This window comes from Copadichromis virginalis, linkage group LG7 (genome assembly GCF_057382275.1).
Source record: "Copadichromis virginalis isolate Kocher_CV1m ecotype Utaka linkage group LG7, C_Virginalis_male_GT1.1, whole genome shotgun sequence".
NCBI classification, from domain to species: domain Eukaryota; kingdom Metazoa; phylum Chordata; class Actinopteri; order Cichliformes; family Cichlidae; genus Copadichromis; species Copadichromis virginalis.
In genome coordinates, this window is record NC_140624.1 from 28,187,073 (window position 1) to 28,209,087 (window position 22,015).

Sequence of the window (22,015 nt, forward strand, 5' to 3'; positions counted from 1 at the left end):
CTTCATTTTGCAGTGGATGACTTTTCAGCTTGTGGAATACATTTGTGGTGCTGCTACCTTTTGCGGCAATATTTTTAGAGGATGTTTTGCAAATTACCACATTTTGTTCGACACTGTCGTGAAATCTAAACGACAGAGAGTCTCATTATCTCACTCATCTAAAACTCCTGCTGTCGCCATGTTTTTCCCCACCTGGTAGTATATAAACACTAGGGGTGCAACGATACTCGTATCGATATTGAACCGTTCGATACAGTGCTTTCGGTTCGGTACGCATATGCATCGAACAATACAACATTTTTTAATTTATTTTATCAACTTTCCTTCTGACGATGCTGTCTGTGTTGAGCGCTCAGTGAATCTGCGCTCGACAGTGCAGCCTAGGCGGAGTAGTCGAACGCAGATTCAGTGAGCGCAGGGCAAGCTAGCGAGACAGAAGTTAAGCTCTCCTTGCAACATGGCAAATTGAACCTCCCCCACCCTCATTCAGATCTGGCGTTTGGAACTATTTTGGTTTTCATGTGACGTATGACCCTGAAGGTAAGCGCTAAAGTAAAACAGTATGTCGGATGTGCCACGCAATGCTCAATTACATAAGTGCACATAAGTGGTCCGCAGGTGCGCATTCGCTGTCAAAATAAAAAACATGCACAAGATAAGAAGTTGCAACGCGTGTTTGCGTACATAAGATTTTCTGGAGGAGGACAGACATTTGTTTAGAACTCTTAAAGATGTCGAAGAAGCTCCTTTAAGCAATTACTGTGATGTTCCTCCACCTCCAAAGAAATGTCAGAAGGAGTCCGAACCACAAAAGAAGCACGTATTCTCGGAAAAGTAGTTGCAGGAGGTGAGCTGGCTTCAAACAAATGATGAACGAACAGATGTGGTGCGGAATGTGCCGTGAAAATTTAATAAATGACAAATTAAAAAGGTATGAACATTTTTTTTGTATCGAAAAAAATATCGAACCGTGACACCAAAGTACCGAACCGTGAATTTTGTGTATCGTTGCACCCCTAATAAACACACATGCTCAGTGCAGTGTGTCAGGTAGAAAACTTTCCGGTTAGGAGGGGGGATTAATGATGTAATTCGCTGAGAAAAAAAACTCAGCGAATTAAATGCAGACAGCTTAATATTGCCATGGCAATTTATACTTGATGGTTACGATAAAGCCATTTTAACCATCATATTTGGAAAAACTCGTGATACCATCAAGTATATTCGATATATCGCCCACCCCTAACTGGAAACATAAATAAACTGACTGAAAAGCAGGACCACTGCAGGGTATTTTAGGGCTTACCTTTTTCAGTACGTCATCCAAGAGCCCCATGTTGGCTTCCTGAGCTTTAATGGTGTGTGAGAAAAAAGCGTACGTCTTCTTGGGAATGATCTTCTCCTCCGGCGGCCTCTTCACTCCAATTATCAGTGATGCATCTGAAATGTTCTCCTGAATGATAGCCCCTGCCTTCATATAGTACTGAAAGAAAGTACGGTCTAAATGTTATGGCTTACAAAATGTTTTTAATGTGTCTTCAAGTTTGTCTGTATTTTTAGTCCCATAAGCTATACATTTTATAGGTACAATATGTTTTTAGAGGAAGCAAAGATGCCTAAAAGTCACCAAATGTAAAATCGCTAAATACTATCCAAAAAAATTGATTCTGTTAATCTGGACGTAGCATTTTTAGTGGAAGAAACATTTCATCACTCCCCCGAGTGACTTCTTCAGTCTTAGCTGACTGCAGGTTTCCCAATCCTTATAAACAGTACATTTGCACAATGACTGAAACTAGAACCACTGACAAATAATGAGCTGTGAGGTCAGCTTGATCATTACTATGCAAATTGTCATGACCACTGATCAACAACCACTGCTCAAAAACCATTAATCTATGGTCACTGCCATGAGTACAATTCACAGAGAGTTGGGGAATGGCTGCAATAACAGCATTGTGGCCTTAGGCCCCCTCCTTGATTCAGAGATGGTCTTTCCTTTTTCATGTAAATGGCCTCCTTGACTCCGCGCTCAAACCAGCGTTCCTCCCAGTCCAGGATGTGTACATCCTCATAATTGAAAGAGTGTCCACTGGCCTGTAGGTGTAAACAGACTGCGGTCTGATGAGTTAGCTCTTCGCTGTTGTGCCATCCGCTTTGCTAGAGGTTGTTTGGTTTCCCCGATGTATAAATCCTGGCAATCCTCCTGGCACTTAACAGAGTACACTATATTACTCTGTCTGTGTCAGGGGACCCGATACTTGGGATGGAGGAATTTTTGCCGCAGCGTGTTTTGGGGTTTGAAAGTCACAGAAACGTGGCGTTTAGAGAAAACATGTCACAGCTGTTCCGATACTCCTGACACATAAAGGATCACTACGGGTTTTTCGCTTAGGCAGCAGTTGTCCTTCTCTCCTGGATCGGCTGGAGCTTTCTTTTGGCGCCTTCCCAGCTTTGACAAATGTCCAGCTGGGATAACCACATTTACTCAGGGCCTTCTTGATGTGCTGTTCTTCTGCTTCCCTGGCCGCTGTGTCTGTGGGGATGGTGTTCACTCTGTGTTGTAGCTTCCTGATGATGCCCAGTTTGTGCTCCAGTGGATGATGAGAGTCAAACCTTAAATACTTAAAAGCTTTTTGGTTTACGGTACACATCAACTTTTAAATGTCCCTCATTACTGATGGAAATCTTACAGTCTAAGAAGGCTAACCTGCCACTTTTCATATCCTCCCTGGTGAATTTGATGTGTTGGTCCACCGAGTTAATGTGATCCGTGAATTGTGGTACGTCCTGAGATTTGATTTTCACCCAGGTGTGATCCACATACCTGAACCAATGACTTGGTGGCGTTTCAGGGTAGGATAACAGAGCACTCTGTTCCATTTCTTCCATGTACAAGTTGGCCACAATAGTTAAAACTAGGGAGCCCATGGCACACTCATGTTTCTGCCTGTAGTAGTGATCCTTGAATGTGAAATATGTGGAATGAAGACATAGTTCCAAGAGCAAACGTACTTGGTCGGTGAACATCAAATGAAACCATCTGCCTGCATAATGACAGCTCTCATCTTCTCAACAAAATCAAAAGTGTTCTGCATGGTGTTCAGAGCTGCTTACCAACAGCTTGAGGATCAAAGCCAGAAACTTTGAGATGTTATAGGTGACCGAGTTGATTATACAGACAATGGGTCTTAAAGGTAAACCCTCTTTATATTATTGATATTATTATTGATATTAATGATCAAGAACCTCACCTCAAAGGTCATTGATCGTCAGTGGTGCTAATTTCAGTCATTATGCAAAGGTACTGTTTATAACGTTGGGGAAACCTGCATTCAGCTGAGACTCAAGGAGTCACTTGGATGAGTAACGAAACGTTTCTCCCACTGAAGACGTTATGTTCAGATGAACAGAATCAACTTTTTGGGATTTCCTTACTTGTATGATCGAGCATGCGTCAAGATATTAAATACTACCTTCATAGATCTGAAAATCAAAACAACACCACCTGAAGAAGTGAAAATTAAACAAAGTATTCCTTCTCTCACCTTCTCGTGAATAGCTCTGCGGTTGGATGGCTGTACCAGGACTTTTACGCCAGCATTTGTGAGTTCTTTGACATGTCGTGGTGCCAGTGGCGCCCTCCTCTCCCAGGGATTGACATCCTCGCGACGTATAGCCATGATGGCCCTGTGGTGCTCATAGCGCCGCTGGGCCCTGAGACTGGTGCACATTCCCTTACCTTGATGATGGAGGATTCGGAACATGACTTCACCTCCTCCTGCCTGAATTAAAAGAAGAGAAACAGAAATAGAAAGGGCAACCTGTGACGAGGCTAGGGAGAGTGTGGCTGAAAGGTCAAAAAATTTGCTGCTGGGAGAGAAGTGACATGAGCTCACAAGGAAGCTGTTCTTCCAGACCAGGAATCATATTAACATGTTATAACATTTAAATTATTTTTAACAACTACAATACTTTATTATTATTGATAATACTCACTTCAGTTTTATTTATATAACACCAAATACCTCAAAGTGATTATTGTTACTTTATCATTATTATGATAAGGTAAAGACCCTACAATAATACAGACAAAAACCCCAGCAATCAAATAATTCTCTGAGCAAGTACTCTTGTTCTATGGCCTCACCAAACTCCTTCCGCACCCGAGCTTTTGTTTCAGCTGCCAGGCATTCCCATCAAACACTTTCTATATGTATGGGTGCATCCTCCCTTACAATCTGATCTACCTGACCTGACCTGCAATCTGGGGTGTTTTGGTGCCACATGTACTTATGGACCGTTGTGTTTGAACTAGAGATGTGTGTGACTAGTCGTTCATATGACTAATCGTCACTATTGTCACTAGTTGGAACTGAGGATGGCACGATGCCACCTTTTTATTTTAGATACCGATATTTTAAATTTGGATATCTGAAAAACAAAGGAAGTGCAATATCAGCATGAAATGGTGTTTATATTCAACAAACAATTGTAGAATGGACCCTTGTAGGCTTAAAGGCATCATTTAACATCAGTTGTTTTTCTTGTTTTTCTGTTTTGAGTATAATTTTAGGTTGTTGCCTAAGTCATTGTTGAAGTCTCCCAGTAGGACAAGGGTGTCAGCAGGTGGAGCACCCTCAAACGCCCCACCAAGTGACTCCAAGAACGCTGGGTATTTTAAACTGTTCTTTGGCACATAAACTCAAATGACAGTCAGTGTTCCGTTTGGGTAAGTGGAGCAACCCTCTCATGCACAATGAGAACCTCAGTGTACTGGTAGCAAATTGATGGGATACAAGAATACCCACCCATGGATATTCTGGGGTTGCCTCTCACCGAGGGCAGACTGAAACAGAGCCCATTACAATAGTTCCCAAGCCCAAGCCACGGGTCGAGGTGAGCCCGACTATATCTAGCCAGTATCTCTCAATCTCATGCACTAGTACAGGGCCCTGTCTCAATATGCGTACTTGTGCGTATTCGTGATACGTCATCAGTCGGAGACCAAGTACTGTTCCAATTCAAAGTACGCATCAAGCCGAGAACGCAAAAAAGTCCCGGATGTGTTCTCGCTCCGCCCGTTTTATCGAGCATGCATCGGTGGGGACTTGTGTGGACTTGGTACAACTAAATATCCCAGAATGCATTTCGTCCAAAACTCAAACGCAGCAATGGCGGACGAGCGGGGTTGAAAACTTTTAAATATTACTCTTTCTGCGTCACAAAATAAACTTTTAAGTTATTTTCAAGCGAGAATGTAGCTGTGTAAACTTCAAATATTTGCTCGATTTATCAAGATATCATATATTTCCAAACGCGCTCCGATGTTTTCGGAGACGTCTGTGACCTGCCAGCTCCAAAGAAAACAGCGAGGTCGAGGATCATTAGAGCCGGCGAGAACAGCGGACTCCCGGCACATTGTTTTCAACCCCCCCGCGGTCTTTTCGCTACTCAGGTTAAACAAACCCCAAACCCCAGCAGCTGTCTATTGTACTAAAATAAAAATAAAGGCGTTCTAACATCTCACCTGCTTGTTTTTATTAAGACATACATGTACACTATTTTTATTAATAGAGATTTCGCTACTGAGGTTAAACATGATATATAAGTAACTTAGATCACTTCTAAATGTTAATGTTTGGTTTATTTCAGTGTTTTATTTGTTCCTGAGTAAATCGGTTTGTCTGTGATTAAAGTTAAGCTTCATAACATATTACTCACAGTTAAATTAAGAGGGGACAGCAGTAAAAACTCCGGACCTGTGACATCATCATGTACGCTGGTGTTCCAGTTGTACAAATCACGAGTCCGTGCTCGCGTTCTCGGCAAGTCCGTACTCCCGTGCGGTCCAGGCAAGTCCGGTCTCGCCGAGAACGCGAGTACATACTTCCGTACTTAGAATTGAGAAAGGGCCCAGATTCCTTCCCCCACCAGCGAGATAATGTTCCGATACCCAGCCTCGATAGCCAGGGACTGGACCCCCAGTTTCCAACGATGATGGCAGCTACTTAGTTTTAATATTTCTCTTTCTGAGTCACAAAATAAACTTTTAAGATATTTTCAGGCAAGAAGGTAGCTGTGTAAACTTCAAATATCTGCTCGATTTATCAAGACATCACATATTTACAAAAGTGCTCTGACGTTTTCTAGGGCTGCTCGATTATGGCAAAAATGATAATCACCATTATTTTCAATGAAATTGAGATCACGATTATTTCACGATATTTATTTAACAATAACAATGCATTGAATAATTGCTTTAAAGATTGTCAAAAAATAATATAAAACAATGTGCAAATTCTGATAACCGTCCAAATGTTTGCAATATAAAAAATAAATAAAAAGATGTAAACATTAATGTTTAGTGAACTTCAAACTACTGCATAATATTTATGCATACAAATAACCAAACATCAAGGCAAGCTGTGTAGCCACACAATGCACAATTGCATCAAACTGACATTGAGGTATGTCAACTAAAGTTGCTGCCTGAACAAAAATAAAATTAAACACTGAAAGTAGTACCTTTTATAAGAAATAAATAAAAACTAGTAGGCCCGAGTCCCATACAATCTCAAAATGGCTCAACAAAACATGGTTCCTGCAACCTTTCAAAGGTTTTTAGCCAAAAACACCAGCCTATTGACATGATCAGGCTTCAGGGATGCACGCAGGCAGTTGACAACATTTCCACCAGTGCTAAAGACCCTTTCTGATGAGGCACTTGTGGCTGGGATGCAAAGATATTTCTTTGCCAGGATGGAGAGTCGTGGGAAGAGGTTCTGTGATAGCTTCCACCACCCCAGTGGGTCTTCCTCTGTGTCCAGGGTCCCTGCCTGGAGGTAGGCCTGAAGCTCAAAAGCTATGGCCTGGTCCAGTTGAAGAACATGTTCTGCACCTGGAGCTGTGCTGTGAGGGGCCTTAAAGAAGCTGCTTAGGCCCTTTTTCCTCTTCTTTTGGTTTTATGCACCATTATCAGCAACCTCCGTGTTACCAATGGGTGTCCCCATCACTATAGCCTCCTTTAATGGGACAAATATAAAATGACAGCAACACAGAATGAGGAACCAGTTTTATCTGTCTCGGGTTTGGCATTCTAAAATACAATCCTTAAATAATTACTATAAATAATGATAGATAGATGGATAGATATATGTTTAGTATCTTTATAAATACCATGATGGACTTCATTTCCATTGTCAGTCTGGCTTTTATTGTCTCTTGGCTGACCTCGCTTACATACAGTGGGGCAAAAAATCAGCCACCGATTGTGCAAGTTCCCCCACTTAAAATGATGACAGAGGTCAGTAATTTGCACCAGAGGTACACTTCAACTGTGAGAGACAGAATGTGAAAAAAAATCCATGAATTCACATGGTAGGATTTGTAAAGAATTTATTCGTAAATCAGGGTGGAAAATAAGTATTTGGTCACCTCAAACAAGGAAAATCTCTGGCTCTCACAGACCTGTAATGTCTTCTGTAAGAAGCTTTTCTGTCCCCTACCTGTATGAATGGCACCTGTTTGAACTCATCATCTGTATAAAAGACACCTGTCCACAGCCTCAAACAGTCAGACTCCAAACTCCGCCATGGCCAAGACCAAAGAGCTTTCGAAGGACACCAGGAAAAGTATTGTAGACCTGCACCAGACTGGGAAGAGTGAATCTACAATAGGCAAGCAGCTTGGTGTGAAAAAATCAACTGTGGGAGCAATCATCAGAAAATGGAAGACATACAAGACCACTGATAATCTCCCTCGATCTGGGGCTCCACGCAAGATCTCATCCCGTGGGGTCAAAATGATCATGAGAACGGTGAGCAAAGATCCCAGAACCACACGGGGGGACCTGGTGAATGACCTGCAGAGAGCTGGGACCAAAGTAACAAAGGTCACCATCAGTAACACACTACAACGGCAGGGAATCAAATCCCGCAGTGCCAGACGTGTTCCGCTGCTGAAGCCAGTGCATGTCCAGGCCCGTCTGAAGTTTGCCAGAGAGCACATGGATGATACAGCAGAGGATTGGGAGAATGTCATGTGGTCAGATGAAACCAAAGTAGAACTTTTTGGTATAAACTCAACTCGTCGTGTTTGGAGGAAGACGAATACTGAGTTGCATCCCAAGAACACCATACCTACTGTGAAGCATGGGGGTGGAAACATCATGCTATGGGGCTGTTTTTCTGCCAAGGGGACAGGACGACTGATCCGTGTTAAGGACAGAATGAATGGGGCCATGTATCGTGAGATTTTGAGCCAAAACCTCCTTCCATCAGTGAGAACTTTGAAGATGAAACGAGGCTGGGTCTTCCAACATGACAATGATCCAAAACACACCGCCCGGGAGACAAAGGAGTGGCTCCGTAAGAAGCATTTGAAAGTCCTGGAGTGGCCTAGCCAGTCTCCAGACCTCAACCCCATAGAAAATCTGTGGCGGGAGTTGAAAGTCCGTGTTGCTCGGCGACAGCCCCAAAACATCACTGCTCTCGAGAAGATCTGCATGGAGGAATGGGCCAAAATACCAGCTACTGTGTGTGCAAACCTGGTAAAGACCTATAGTAAACGTTTGACCTCTGTTATTGCCAACAAAGGTTATGTTACAAAGTATTGAGTTGTATTTTTGTTATTGACCAAATACTTATTTTCCACCCTGATTTACGAATAAATTCTTTACAAATCCTACCATGTGGATTCATGGATTTCTTTTTTCACATTCTGTCTCTCACAGCGTACCTCTGGTGCAAATTACTGACCTCTGTCATCATTTTAGGTGGGGGAACTTGCACAATCGGTGGCTGACTAAATACTTTTTGCCCCACTGTATCTCAGTTTGAACCTTGGGTCCAGGACAGTGGCCATGTCAAGCAACTCTTGTGTTGGTGAGTCACCATACTTTTCATTTAGGTACTCCAGTATTCTCCTCTTGATGCATTTTGAGAGGTCTGTGTCATCATCTTGCTCAGCCAAGACTGAGTTGTTAAATAGGTGGAGTGTTGGTTTTATTAAAGACACACTCACATATTTCTCTTCAGAAAGTGCATCAGTGAATTCAACCAGAGGTCCCAAGGTCTTGTTGATGGCCTCAAGGACATCAATGTCCTGCCATGAGGGGATGAGGTGCCTGGTTCCTTTGTCTTGGGAGAGGACATGGGCAATGACCTTCTGCTGCTCAAGGACTCTGGAAACCATGGCCTGCCTAGATCCCGATCTGGTTGGACATTCAGTCTTTAAGGAGTGGTCTGGCAGTTTGAGGTCTATCTGTGCCTTTTTCAGCTCTCTCTTTTTTTTCCAACTGAATGAAAAGGTGCTGACCACTTTTTTGCAGACCCCCACTGCACGCTCAATCCTGTGATCTTTCATGGCTCTTTCTATAAGAACATAAAAAATATAAACAAGCATTATCAGGATGATGACTGTCATTTCCTTGAGTGTGAATGAATAAGAAAAAGTGATGGTAGCTTATTTATGTGTTTGTATAATTCATAGAAAATGTGTTTGACTGTGAGAATGAATAAAAGTATCTCTGAATTTAAATTGTTTTTTATTTATTATATTCATTCGAAGCATTATGTTGTATACTTATTGAAAGAAAATCACATTATGCATCATATTCAGTAGGAATTAGGCCTACTCACCTATGGCCAAATGTAATCTGTGCCCAAAGCACTGGAGCCTCATCCAGCCATTCAGTTCTGCAGCCAGTATGACATTTGCAGCGTTGTCTGTGGTTATACAGACGAGTTTACTCTCCTCCAGATCCCACGTAGCCAGTGCTTGTTTCAGACCTGCAGCTATGTTCTGTCCTGTGTGGTCTTCTGGGAAAAAGGATGTCTGGAGACATTTCGTTTTCATGTTGAAATCCATGTCAATGAAATGTACCGTGAGGCTCAAATACGGCTCCATGGTGCGGCTTGACCACAAGTCCGTTGTGGTGGCAAAATATTGGGCTGTAGGCACTTCCTTTGCGACACCATCATGACACTCGTCATATAAAGCGGGAATCGCCACTCGACTAAAATAGTGACGAGATGGCAAGTTATACCATTTGTCCAAAGTGTTGATTAGTTTCTTAAAGCCGGGGGTGTCCACTGTGTTAATTGAGCATTGGTCTTTGGCGAGGAAAAACGTTACCGTGTTTGTTATCTCCTTGTGTCTCTGGGAGCTGGTGGGATATTTAGTCGCGTTGTACATGGTAGCGTGAATGGAGGTCTGTGAGGATGAAGCATGTGTTGTTGAGGGTTTTTCTCTATGCTCCTTCATTGTTTGATCGTATGTCACTTTGTGAGCGGTCTTCAAATGATTGAATAAATTTGTAGTGTTGCCCTGTGGTGCAGCTACAACACCGTAGCAAAGTTTACACACTATATCGACTTGATCCACATCGGACTCCGCGAACCCATAATGTTTCCACACCACTGAAGTAGTTTTACCTCGCTTTTCAACCAACGGCATTCTTTCTTTAGCAGCCATTATCCTCTCCAAATAACGTCTGCTTAGCTCTCCTCAGATACTCTTAATTGATGTGACACGTGTTCGAAACGCAGAGAGGTGCGCTCGATTTGCCACCTCGCAAGAGTAAAGCACGAGGGAGGTGCTAATAATCGGCTCAGTCATTTTTAATGATCGTTGAAAGCTCAGATCGTAATCGTGATTAAAATTCGATTAATTGAGCAGCCCTAACGTTTTCTGATTAAACAGAAATGTGAGATGGTCGCGAATTTGTCCTGTTATATTTGAGGGAGCAAGGAGCAGACGGCTGAGTTTATTAAACTCCACCGAGACAATCTACAAATTTCATTAAAAGTTTAATAAACTATTATTTTGTCTTTATTTTTAGTTAGCACATACCTTAAACACTTCAAGTTGTAAGCTAATGATAGTTAAATAAGAGCAGACGCATGCTGGTGCAATAGGCTGTATGTTTTACATCCAATGGATGCATGATCTGATTGGTTGACTAATCACAAAAATAATCGGTGACTAGTCGACTCCCAGATAGCAAGGAAACATTGAAACAATGTTGAGTCAATATCAGGCTGTGTCATTGAACCAACGTTGAAGTGTGACGTTGACCTAACGTCACTCTTGCACCCTTTTTTAATGTTGAAACAACGTCAGGTTTTGATGTTGAATCAATGTTGAAACCTGACGTTGATTCAACGTTATATTTTCTAATACTGCTGACATTGAAACAATGTCAGATTCTGATATTGAAACACTGTTGAGCTATGGTGTTGATTTTCCGCCTCTTTCGCACAGTTGCTTTTTATTAAAACAGTTAAATCATGACTGGAAATCTACCTTTCTTTATAGGTATTTTAACCAATACTAAACTACTGCATGTTTCCATCAATACTTCAACCACCTAAACACATAATTGTACTTATTCCTTAAATTGGACACCCTTTATAAAAAAAAAACCCAAATGTCTCACAATGTATCATGTCAATATTAATATCCTAAAATAAGAAAGCATTGCATGTGATGTAACAGAGAAAAAAATAAACAAAAAAAGGTCAATAGGCATGTTTCGTTTGCTAAATACTTTATTAAAAGACAGTTTCCGATTTACGTTTATATGATTCACAGAAGTTTGTAATTTTTTGCATGATGTGCGTCCTGCACCACCCAAACGATCTGGGGCGTATCGGAGCCATTTCTGCACTGCTTGTGCAAAGACAAACTCGGACATAGAGTTTGCCCCTAACTGCTGCGTCAGGCTCCAATCAAGGCAAAGCGTCTCACCTATAGACACATTTTAAGAGATGGAATTAGCGTGTCTCATGTCTTAAATGTGTATGCAAGTGCTTGTGTGTTTAACCAACAGGCCGTTGTTATGTATTTAAATCACATCTGACAGCTATTACACTTTATAGTTACAAAGTGTACATAACCTTTATATACTTACCATTGCCTTATTTGCCTCTTGTGATTGAAGAGCTGCCTCTGCATTGTTTAGCTCCTCAATGTTGTGCAAGGGCAAATCCAGAGGCAGTACCCCAGCATCTACCGATTCATTGCAGCCGGTATTGCGGATGGCTCTGACCTCCTCACGGAGTTCGTTAACAGCTCTCGTCAGGTCTGACAGAAAAAGATGCTTTTTTTTTTAAAGTATTTAAGAATACAGACAACTTGTCAAACGTTTCCTTGTGTCACACACAGATATGTACAAAGACACTAGACAGTATTTTATTACCTGGTATTTTCACTCGAGGGGCCTGGGGAAACCATTTTTTTTGTGGGCTGCTCATCCTCTGAGTCACTATATGTGTACAGGGGATTTGGTCTAAAGAAAAAAAGTTGAAAACGGTCATAAGTAATTACAAATGTGCTTTTGGAATATTTTTTCCTAAAGTTACAGTTTGATTTATAACAACACACACAGGAAACGGAGATGTGCAAGAAGGTACAGTATACAAGGAATTTTTGAAGTGCACAAGTGTACACGGCTTTGCATTTATAAAAAGTTTACAAGCTTCCACTTTTTGGACTATATTATGTGGTGATATTGCAGTATGCAAGCACCACAGATATGTATAAAAGACAAGATCATAAATTCTTAGCAATCAAAGATATGTTTGTGAAATAAAAAAAGTTTTACTTGTGCTTTCTTTTATGACTGGTCTGAGTTTCAGCTTCGGACTGAAGGTCAGACGTATCACAGTGTTCACTTAGATATTTCTGAAGACTGCGTTCTGCTTCGTGAAATGTGTCTGGAAGTACAAACACAATGTATGGCCAGACATAAATTAGGACACGAAAAACTTGTTATTGTTACATTTATACAACACCAATCCAGATGATACCCACCATGGCTTATTAGAAGTCGGACTGGTGCATAGGTGAGCCATGTTGCACCAGGATGAACTCTCCTCTTTACTGCGTCGTGGATCCTGAATGTGTCTCACGGAGGGTATGGAGGCCATGACAATTTCTCCCCATTTATCCATGATCTAGGGACTATTTCTGTACCACCAGTGCTAAACTGCACAATGCACCAGTCTTTCATTTTTATCTTTTTTTTTTAATTTGGAGTCCTTTTTTGCCCTGTCTAGGATAAACAGGAAACAGATAATTACAATATATTTCATAGTCACTACAAAACTTGATCTATTGATTGAACTAAATAATAAATAATAGCTTAAAATGTATATAGGCAACAATTACAAGCAAACCCGTATATGTAAGCATTTAAACACTGAAGATAATAAAATTAACAGTATTTTGTCTAAGTCTGCCATTGTAGGAATTCATGGCACCGAGACAAAAACTTGGCGCACAGTGTGGCGTCAAAATAGGCGCACACCTTTGACGCTGCGTTTTCTCAGTCTTCCTCGTCCACACGTAAATGCTAAACGCAGTTTACGTGTGGACAAAAGGTGCAAACGCAAGTTAGGTGAGCGTGCAGCGTAAAGTTAGGTGAGCGTGCAGCGTAAAGTTTGAATTGAGTGCGAATCGAAGCGGGTGCTCTCCAATCATTAAAAGTAACAAAGTCATTGAACACATTTATACAGTTACCTTTACGTTTATCAATCATATATCACAGATTTACAATTTTTTGTAGTACTATGCTAAAAAGCAACTACAGAGCGAAAGTCTGGGTCAAGCGCCGAGGCGACGGCAAGAACAAAGGAACCCTCGAAGCGTTAAAGCTAGCTTTGTAAGGGAATATAACGGAAAAGTATGAAACGAAAATGTTTTCTTTGTTGATAGACTTTGTTTGCAGTGCAATTTATTTGTTGCCAGATTGTAAGATGAAAGTAGACACAATTTCGGGCTCCCACATTTTATCCGAAACTTTACATTAACAAGTTTTTTTTTTTTTTTTACTGTTATTCAAATGCAACCGTGGAAATAACGAATAGAACAAAAGTCATTCATTCTTACCTTATACTAATCGTGGTGCAGGCCAGTGCAGTGCATGAACTGATGCCTTCTCCGGTCAATTCCGCTGAGAGTAAATCTAATGTCCCGCTCTACTGTACAAGACAATGGTTACCTGGAGGGATGTACCACTGAGAGGGGTGCTGCGGAATAGTCCAAGTGGTAGCAGCTTTAATTTCCCGCTCAACCATAAATCGATGGTTTTTCAACGTGATTGTTGTCACCTTGTCAACTATAAATAGATCAACAATCAACGATGACAGAACAACAGTGAATCAATGTTATTTCAATGTCAGTGTCAGGTTTCATCAGTATTTCAATGTTGTTTCAACATTGGTTTTGTGTTGACATTTCAATCCTGACGATTCTGATGGTTCAGATGGAAAATCAACATCTGTTCAATGTCTCCTTGCTATCTGGGCTATCAAAATAATCATTTGTGGCAGCCCTACATCCATGTACATACTGGAAATGACAGCTTCAACACGGCATTTAACCTTTCATTAGTCAACTGGCTTGATTCAAAATGCAAAAGAACCCACCCATTATTTTAGACACACTCTAGATCTTGTTCTGACATTTGGCATAGAAACTGATCATTTAACACTATTTCCTGAAAACCCTCTTTTGTCAATCCATTTCCTACTAACATTTACATTTACAATAATGGATTACACCTAGAGCTGGGCGATAGAACGATAACGATATGTATCGCGATATAACTTTTACTCGATAGAGAAATTAAGCTATCGCGATAGACCTCGCCGCTCTTGTCCTCTTAAAAAATAAAAAAAAAGGTCAGCCAATCCAAATCAAGTAGCGCAGAGCCGAACCAATCACAGCCACAGCGTCACGTCGCGTGACTTGTTACGTACAGCACAAGTGCCAAGCCGCACGTGTGTTTGTTTGGGAAGCAGCCAGCGGGTAATGGAGCCAGCGCGTAATGGAGGAAATGAGTGTGCCGACTAGAAAAATCAACAGAGCGTGACCGAAGAGAAAACAGATGATGGTTCCAACGCCGGAGAGATTGTCGAACGGAAGAGCCATAGAAGTTCCGTAGTGTGAAGGTATTTCGGCTATTTCAAGTCTGACAAAAAACAGAGTAGCGTGCACTGTAAATGTGCCGAAAGCAAGTCTGGAAATACAATAAACTGGTGAATGCGTCACACTGTGCGCCACGTTATTGTTTCGGTGAAATGAATTTCTACAATACTGTTACTGTTAATTCTACTCTCTGCAGTGTTTAAATGCTTACATATACACACAGTTACTGTCCCTCCACACATACGACTCGGTTCTGCTTCTATGCCCCAGCTTTGTTTACTTTTTCCCACCGAGGCTTCTAGACTTCTGATTGGCCAACATTTCTGCACGGTTTGGAATCTAGCGCCACCTGCTGCTTTGACATGTTCATAGCAGCGTTTTCCTTCATTTCTGCCTTTATGTGTGGACGGGATTATTTTTAAAACGAAAACGGAAAATCTCCGTTTTCAAAAATACCCGTGTACGTGTGGACGTAGCCTCAGTGTCTGACTGGAAGCGCTAATTCGTCATTCGGCTTTTGTCAGACTAAAGTAACTGTTAAAACTGTTTGAAAAGCTCAGCTATACAACAAGGAGAGATTGAGAATTTCCTTTTAGTTCTCAGTTTATTTGATATTGACAAAAGTTAGTCAGTTTTGTCTGTTCTTCTGTAAAACAAACTAAGATTTATTTTTAGAATTAATATTTTGTTTCTAAGTGGAATTGACAATTTAGTCTGTTTCGTTTGTTCTATTTTGAAACTTAAACGCTTTAGCGGCTGCCTTTTGTGTAGTTTGCAATATTTGCCTTTATTTATCTGAAAAAGTCTCATGTTCCTTAAGTACATCTACCCTGTTGAACTTATTATGGGAAATAAATATTTAAATAAAAACAAGCTGCTGATTATTTCACATTTTACTTGTGAGCAACGGCACATTTAAATCTTACAAATATAGTTATTTGGCTTATATCGTGATAGATATCGTTATCGCCTGAAATGAAAAAAACATATCGTGATATGAAAAAATCTCATATCGCCCAGCTCTAATTACACCACAATGGAATAGATTACATCACAGCAGATGTCTTTCTGAATGCGCTGTAACCAAGTTTAAGGATATAATTAATCCACTGATATCTTCTTCAATGCCTTCAATGCGGAAAAAATTGTAGAGCAGCTACCTGAAGCTACTCCCACAGAGGTTGATTATCTTGTTATTATTTTTACTTCTTCACTGCATTCAACTCTAGATATTGTAGCTCCTCTAAAAAAGAAACCCTCACATCAGAAGTACTTGACTCCCTGGTGTAACTCACAAACACGCACCTTAAACCAGAGTACTCCTAAGCATGAGAGGAAATGGCGTCTCACCAGTAGGGCTGCAGCTAAAAATGATTTTGGTAGTTGACTAGTCTGCTAGTTTTTTTGTGATTAGTCAGTTAGTCAATGATTATTTAAATAACTCTTATCTCTGTGTCCTCTGGGAAAATATCCTGTTCTAGTTTCCAGTACCTCACCTGCTTAAGTCTGCCCACCTTAATATCACCCTGTTGTCTTGTCCCATGAAAAATTAAAATAATGACCTAGAAAATCAATTTGAAAAAAATGTATTTTTAACAATATTCAATAAGACTGTCAGAATAAAAATGAAATAAATACAAATATTAAGTAATACAAATTAAAATACTAGTAGTATTTAAACATAAAAAAATAATGTGTACATGGGAAACTTTAAAAAAAAAAATTTCCGTGTACAACCATATCTTTTTTTTTTTTACCACTCAGTGGAACAAACCACATTTAATATTGTTACCAGACTGCGTTTTGTTATCTCTTGTAACTCTCCATTGAATCTTGGGCTTCAGTGCCTTATTGTTGTGAGGACTCTACATTAAGGCAAAAGGTTGGTAAACAATTAAAATGAATATACTTCACAACACTTTAAAACGATTAAAATGCATGTTTTGTCCTGTACTATTATTCTGCTTTATTCTGTATTATTTTTGATGTAACTGCCATTTCCCATGGGCCATGCCCAAGTCAGAGTAAGGCTAAACAACACCTCAGTGCATTTGCCAGACACTTTAGAAATGCTCCGGAAAACGTAAGAATAACAAAATTGGATGCTTCTGTTAAGTGAGCCTTAATTACCACGGCATATGAAGTACATTGCACTACTTTGTGATCGATAAGCTTGTTGAACACCACACAACACCAAACAATCATTGTCAAAAATCTAACAACACAGACACAGCAGTAAAATCAGTAAACGTATAAGTGGACCTCAGCGTTGATTTTAGCTAGCAGTGTGGCTTTAATCGACAGTCTGTTACCACATGAGTCAGTTCTGTTCAAAACGCTTAACATTTCAAGCGCTCGATAATGGGCTAGACGTGCTGCAGCTACCCGAACCCACCTTACTGACTGCTTTCTCTACACCACAACGGGTCCAGGCGATGAAATTTGGCGACTATTCACCGAAAACAGTGGAGGTGAGAAGACGTTCAACTTTACGCAGACACTACTTCGCACGCGCACAGGCTGAACCAAGCTACTTCCGGTCACTATTTCAAAATAAAAGTAAAAAGTAAAACCTCACGTAAGATGACAACATTCTACCGTACGTACCTACATGCAATGTGATACGTAATATAATCTAACGTAATGAAACCAGCAGAGGTAGAGGTCCTACAGGGTATGACCGTTAGTGTTACGAATGCGTACGTGCGTAAGATATGTAAGCTAACATGGGTAAAAATTACAAATATTATTTTTATGCAGATTTTGAGGACTCACAAATGCGTGCATCCACAAATACGAAGCAATTTAATAACATGTAAACCTATTTTATGAATGCGTTCATTAAAACCTGGATAAATAGTGATTATTTACACACAACTTATTAAGTTCAGTTTAAAAGTTCTCTTAAAAACTCTTCTTTGCATGCAAACTTCTAAAACTTCACGTAACATCCATCTCGCTCTCTTAAAAAAACCTTAAATGAGTGTGCACCAATCGCCTGATACGCACAAGTCACGTCTCACGCCCACGTGGGGTTTGGAAGCACTGCCAGCTTCGCACAAATCCACAAATATAAGCCGCGTTCAATTCCCAGTGTAAAACTGGGACATCTGGCCTTTCACTGTTCTTCTGCATTTTTTTTTTTAATGAAGCGTTCCTTTTTTTTAAATATAAACAGAACAGCTTGTCGCCCATCTACCAGAAAACATAGTTTTAACAATTAGGCATTACACAGTAGCCTATGAAGGTTTATATATGTTTTAAATAATTTGCTGCTACATCCTGAAGTATTCAGGATTAGTCATTAAGCTAATTGTGGCTCTAACTCGGGAGGTTGAGCAGTTCAACTACTAATCAGGATTCAGTGCCTGCTCCAGTTTACCTGTCTCTAGTATCTAGATACTAACCCCAAGTTATCTCTGATACGTCCATCCAAGTATGTGTTTGAATATTAGATAGAAAGTACTTATGTAGAAAAAAGTTCTGCGTATAAATGGGTGAATGAGGCAGTTTGTTCGAATTGCTTTTAGTGCTCGGAGTAGAAAAGTGGAGTAGAAAAGTGCTATATAAGAACCAGTCAATTTATTATCAGAGAATGCCTGATTTTTCACAACAGGCCTCTGTGTAGCATCTATATTTTTTTTATATATTTTATTTATTGTTTACTCTATTTAATTTGTAAAATATGTGTACACACACACACACACACACACACACACACACACACACGTAGAAAAACATTTAGTATTCACATCCAGAAATGCATATACTATTATATATTGTACATATATTTATTAGTTTCAGATGTAGCCATTCTTGTATTTTGCTTGTTTACATTATTGTATTTTGCACAACTCTGTTGCTTGTGAAGCTCGCACACAAGAATTTCACTCACATGTACTGTACCAATGTACCTGCACATGTGATGTGACAATAAAAGTGATTTGATTTGATTTGATTTTGATTTGATAATTGCTAATACTATTAATTTTCTAGTAGAGGGGTTATGGGCTGTTTGGTTTGTTTAGAACTGTCAGTTGTTTTGTTTCTTTTTTTAAAAATTGAGGAGTACAGAGAAGAGTTTTACACAGGGACATGGACGCAGGTTACATTTGTGGATCTGTGCAAAGCTGGCAGTGTGAAATTTACCTCAAAACCCCATGTGGGCATGAGATGTGATCTGTACTCGTGAGGCATCAGGCACTTGCTGCACACGCATTTAAGGTTTTAGTGAGCAAGAGATATGTTACCAGCGGTGGACGGCGGTGGATCTAGAGAAATTTTCTTAGAGTGACATGAGGGTGGCACGGATATCAAATGGAGTTGCCAAATCAAAGGCATTTCTTAATACAGATGCAGGGTTTACATTCTGTAATATACATAATCCATGGTTAAAATACATCAAATGCAGTAAGTACACACGTTTCACAGCTAAAGACATTTTTATTTCAAAAAGTTCATAATTAGACCAGGGCTTTTATGATTGTGTTGGGTTTTTGTTACCTCTCTTGTGAAGCACTTTATGACGTCTGTCTATGTAATGTGCTATATAAATAAACTTTTACTTAAACATAGCACAACCTCATGTGTCTAAATTTAGACTTATTTTTTCATTGACGTACTGTATTAACATAGTTGATCTAAAATCACACAAAAAACATCCCAGTAGGGAAAAGCCACAAACATGTTTAGTGAATAATTTTCATAATTTGAAATGCAAATATACATTTAACAAACTTTACAAATTTTGTAAACAATAAAGTTATACACAACTATTTACCTAAAAATGCAGCCAATGCCTCTGGCATTTTTTGTATAACCATTTAAAACTAATGAACTACTAAAACTAAAATTACAGAACAATTAGGTTTGACAATAAGATGCCGCAAAAATTATTTGTGCCACTCCAAAAAAAAGTTTGTTCGCCACAAGACAGAGGAGAAATTCCCTGGCCTAAACCCTGCTTCCCTGACAACAGGAGGTAAATGGACTGGTTCTTATATAGCGCTTCTCTACTCTGAGCACTCAAAGCACTTTATACAACTAATTCATTCACCCAACTCATTTAAGTTGTTAGTGCTCACTATCTAACATTCATACACATTTACACTCCTGGATGCATCAGAGAGCAACATGTGGTTAGCATCTTGCCCAAGGATATTTGGCATGCAGACTGGAGCAGTCTGCCAGCCTGGGATCGAACCACCAACCTCCTGGTTAGTAGCTGACCTGCACTACCACCTGAGCTACAGCCAGCCAACCAAGGACAGAGATACAGGTGTATCCCACTTGGAGACAGTGATTGCATTACAATCTGCCTTTTGTGACATTTTAGCAGCAACTGTGACATTCACTAGTAATCTCATTATTCTGGAGAAACCAAAACAAACGACCATACTACACACTAACAATACACTCCAAACAAACTAAACATCACAAATCTCTCTCGTCTCAAACTCACTGTTGATCTCTCCGCAATCACTGCCAAAATTTTCCCTGCATCCTAAACAAACAAATGTCAGGTGTTGCCATATAATTTTTTTTGATTGGTCGACATTTTTCTACCAATAGGAAATGGGAGGCACTGTTTTTCTTGGTTTATTTTTGCGCTGTCCTTGAAAATGCCATTTTAAATGCTTTTTCCCCACAATAAATGTAACGACAGTATTCATAAAAAATTATCACATATGTTTTTTTGATCATAACTCTGATTTTAATGGCATATCAATAAAAACTGAAAACTGGTATATAGAGTTTGAAGTCCGAACTTTCAACACAAGTTGGCTGCAGCTTGTTGCTGTGTCAGCTTACATTGGTCATGTCGACCCCAGAGAGTTAATAACACTCACCTTTATTCCATTTCCAGACTGTGTTGAAATCTAAAACACAGATGAGCTCGGCACAATCATAGTGGGTTGCTACTGACAACAAAAAATAAAGCTGTTCCACGCTATGAGATGAACCATTTTTTAATGGGTGAGAGGGGTTAACACAATGCAATATATTCACTTTTAGAATTTACATTCAGTGTTAATTGTAGCTCAAAGTGTTAATACTAGCTTATAAACAACGATGTCATTTGCAAAACTAGGGTGGGACTAGGGGTGGCAAGAAATTATTTTAGGGTGGCACATGCTACCCCATACCACCACTGTAGATCCGCCCCCGGATGTCACCTGTAGTTTTAGACATGTATACATAAATCAGTTGTATCATAAACAATCGGAACACCTTGTTTTCTGGTTGTTGAGCAGCCAGTCTACTCTCCTCTACCCTCTATGGGTTTTTTTGTCTTGTTTTTCAGCGAGACATACCACGTCGACATGACTGGACTGGTAATCTGCCATAACCGGCATTTGCACGGAGGACCGACAAGTCCTCGAAGGGCAGCTGCGCACGTACAAGCACTGTCAGCAAGCCTATTCGTTCGTTCCAAAAGTATTGCAAGCTCTTTCCAAATATCAATAGTGGATTAATCAATCAATGTTTATCCTCTACGATCTGTGTGTAGTACTACTGAATGGTTCAACATTAATAATTATATATATATATATATATATATATATATATATATATATTTTTTTTTTTTTTTTTTTTTTTTTTGGAAATGAAAAACATTACCTCAAACATACACTATAAAAAATGTCTGAACTTTTTTTTGTTGACTAACAGGTTAAACTTCTTTTTTTTTTAGCCCATGACACATTTAAATAACAGAAGCTAACCCAAAGAATGCTTTAGAGACAGACACATTTATAGTCCAGGTCTCCAAAATACCGGGTTTCAAAATACATGATATATATAAAGTGCCTTCACATCTTTCTGGGCCTACAAAATCTACTACGTATATGGCTTCATGATGCTGGTCCGGGATTGTATGGATATTTTTGTGGAGACTGAATATCAGTTTTTTGTATTGCTTTCTAGTGGGTGAGTGATGGTGTTCACTGTGATTGAGCAACGTCCATTTAGTAAGTGGGTTTCAGCTGGGTGGCTGTGCTGCCCTTTGCGTTTAAAGTTGCCTCGAGCTTGGTACACCACTGAAGACTAGGTAGGTAAAGTTAGGGTTTTATTGTTTTTA

At 39.9% G+C, this 22,015-nt stretch overlaps 2 protein-coding genes and 1 long non-coding RNA gene across 4 annotated transcripts in view; all 3 read right to left on the minus strand.

The window, feature by feature from the left end:
- aass (aminoadipate-semialdehyde synthase) overlaps positions 1–17,464 on the minus strand; it is a 103,720-nt gene extending 86,256 nt beyond the window's left edge. Inside the window, exons 1-3 of the mRNA XM_085462828.1 lie at positions 17,330–17,464; positions 3,549–3,785; positions 1,307–1,483 (exon numbers count right to left, since the gene is read on the minus strand). Coding sequence (XP_085318954.1) covers positions 1,307–1,483; positions 3,549–3,767 — 396 coding nt within the window. The 5' untranslated portion in view covers positions 3,768–3,785; positions 17,330–17,464. The remainder of the gene's footprint in view (positions 1–1,306; positions 1,484–3,548; positions 3,786–17,329) is intronic.
- On the minus strand, positions 6,159–10,795 carry LOC146705217 (E3 SUMO-protein ligase ZBED1-like). The gene is made up of 3 exons (XM_085460991.1): positions 9,642–10,795; positions 8,821–9,374; positions 6,159–6,956 (listed from the first exon to the last, which is right to left on the minus strand). The coding sequence occupies exons 1-3, from the start codon at positions 10,474–10,476 to the stop codon at positions 6,615–6,617; spliced, it is 1,731 nt and encodes a 576-aa protein (XP_085317117.1). The 5' UTR covers positions 10,477–10,795; the 3' UTR covers positions 6,159–6,614.
- On the minus strand, positions 11,528–14,305 carry LOC146705218 (uncharacterized). Of its 2 annotated transcripts, XR_014921309.1 has the most exons (6): positions 13,894–14,305; positions 12,817–13,057; positions 12,608–12,719; positions 12,203–12,292; positions 11,915–12,087; positions 11,528–11,751 (listed from the first exon to the last, which is right to left on the minus strand). It is a non-coding gene; the product is annotated as an uncharacterized LOC146705218 (long non-coding RNA). The 2 variants fall into 2 exon arrangements; XR_014921308.1 differs by lacking the exon at positions 13,894–14,305 and having other exon boundaries at positions 12,817–13,347.
- Positions 17,465–22,015: the final 4,551 nt, after the last annotated feature.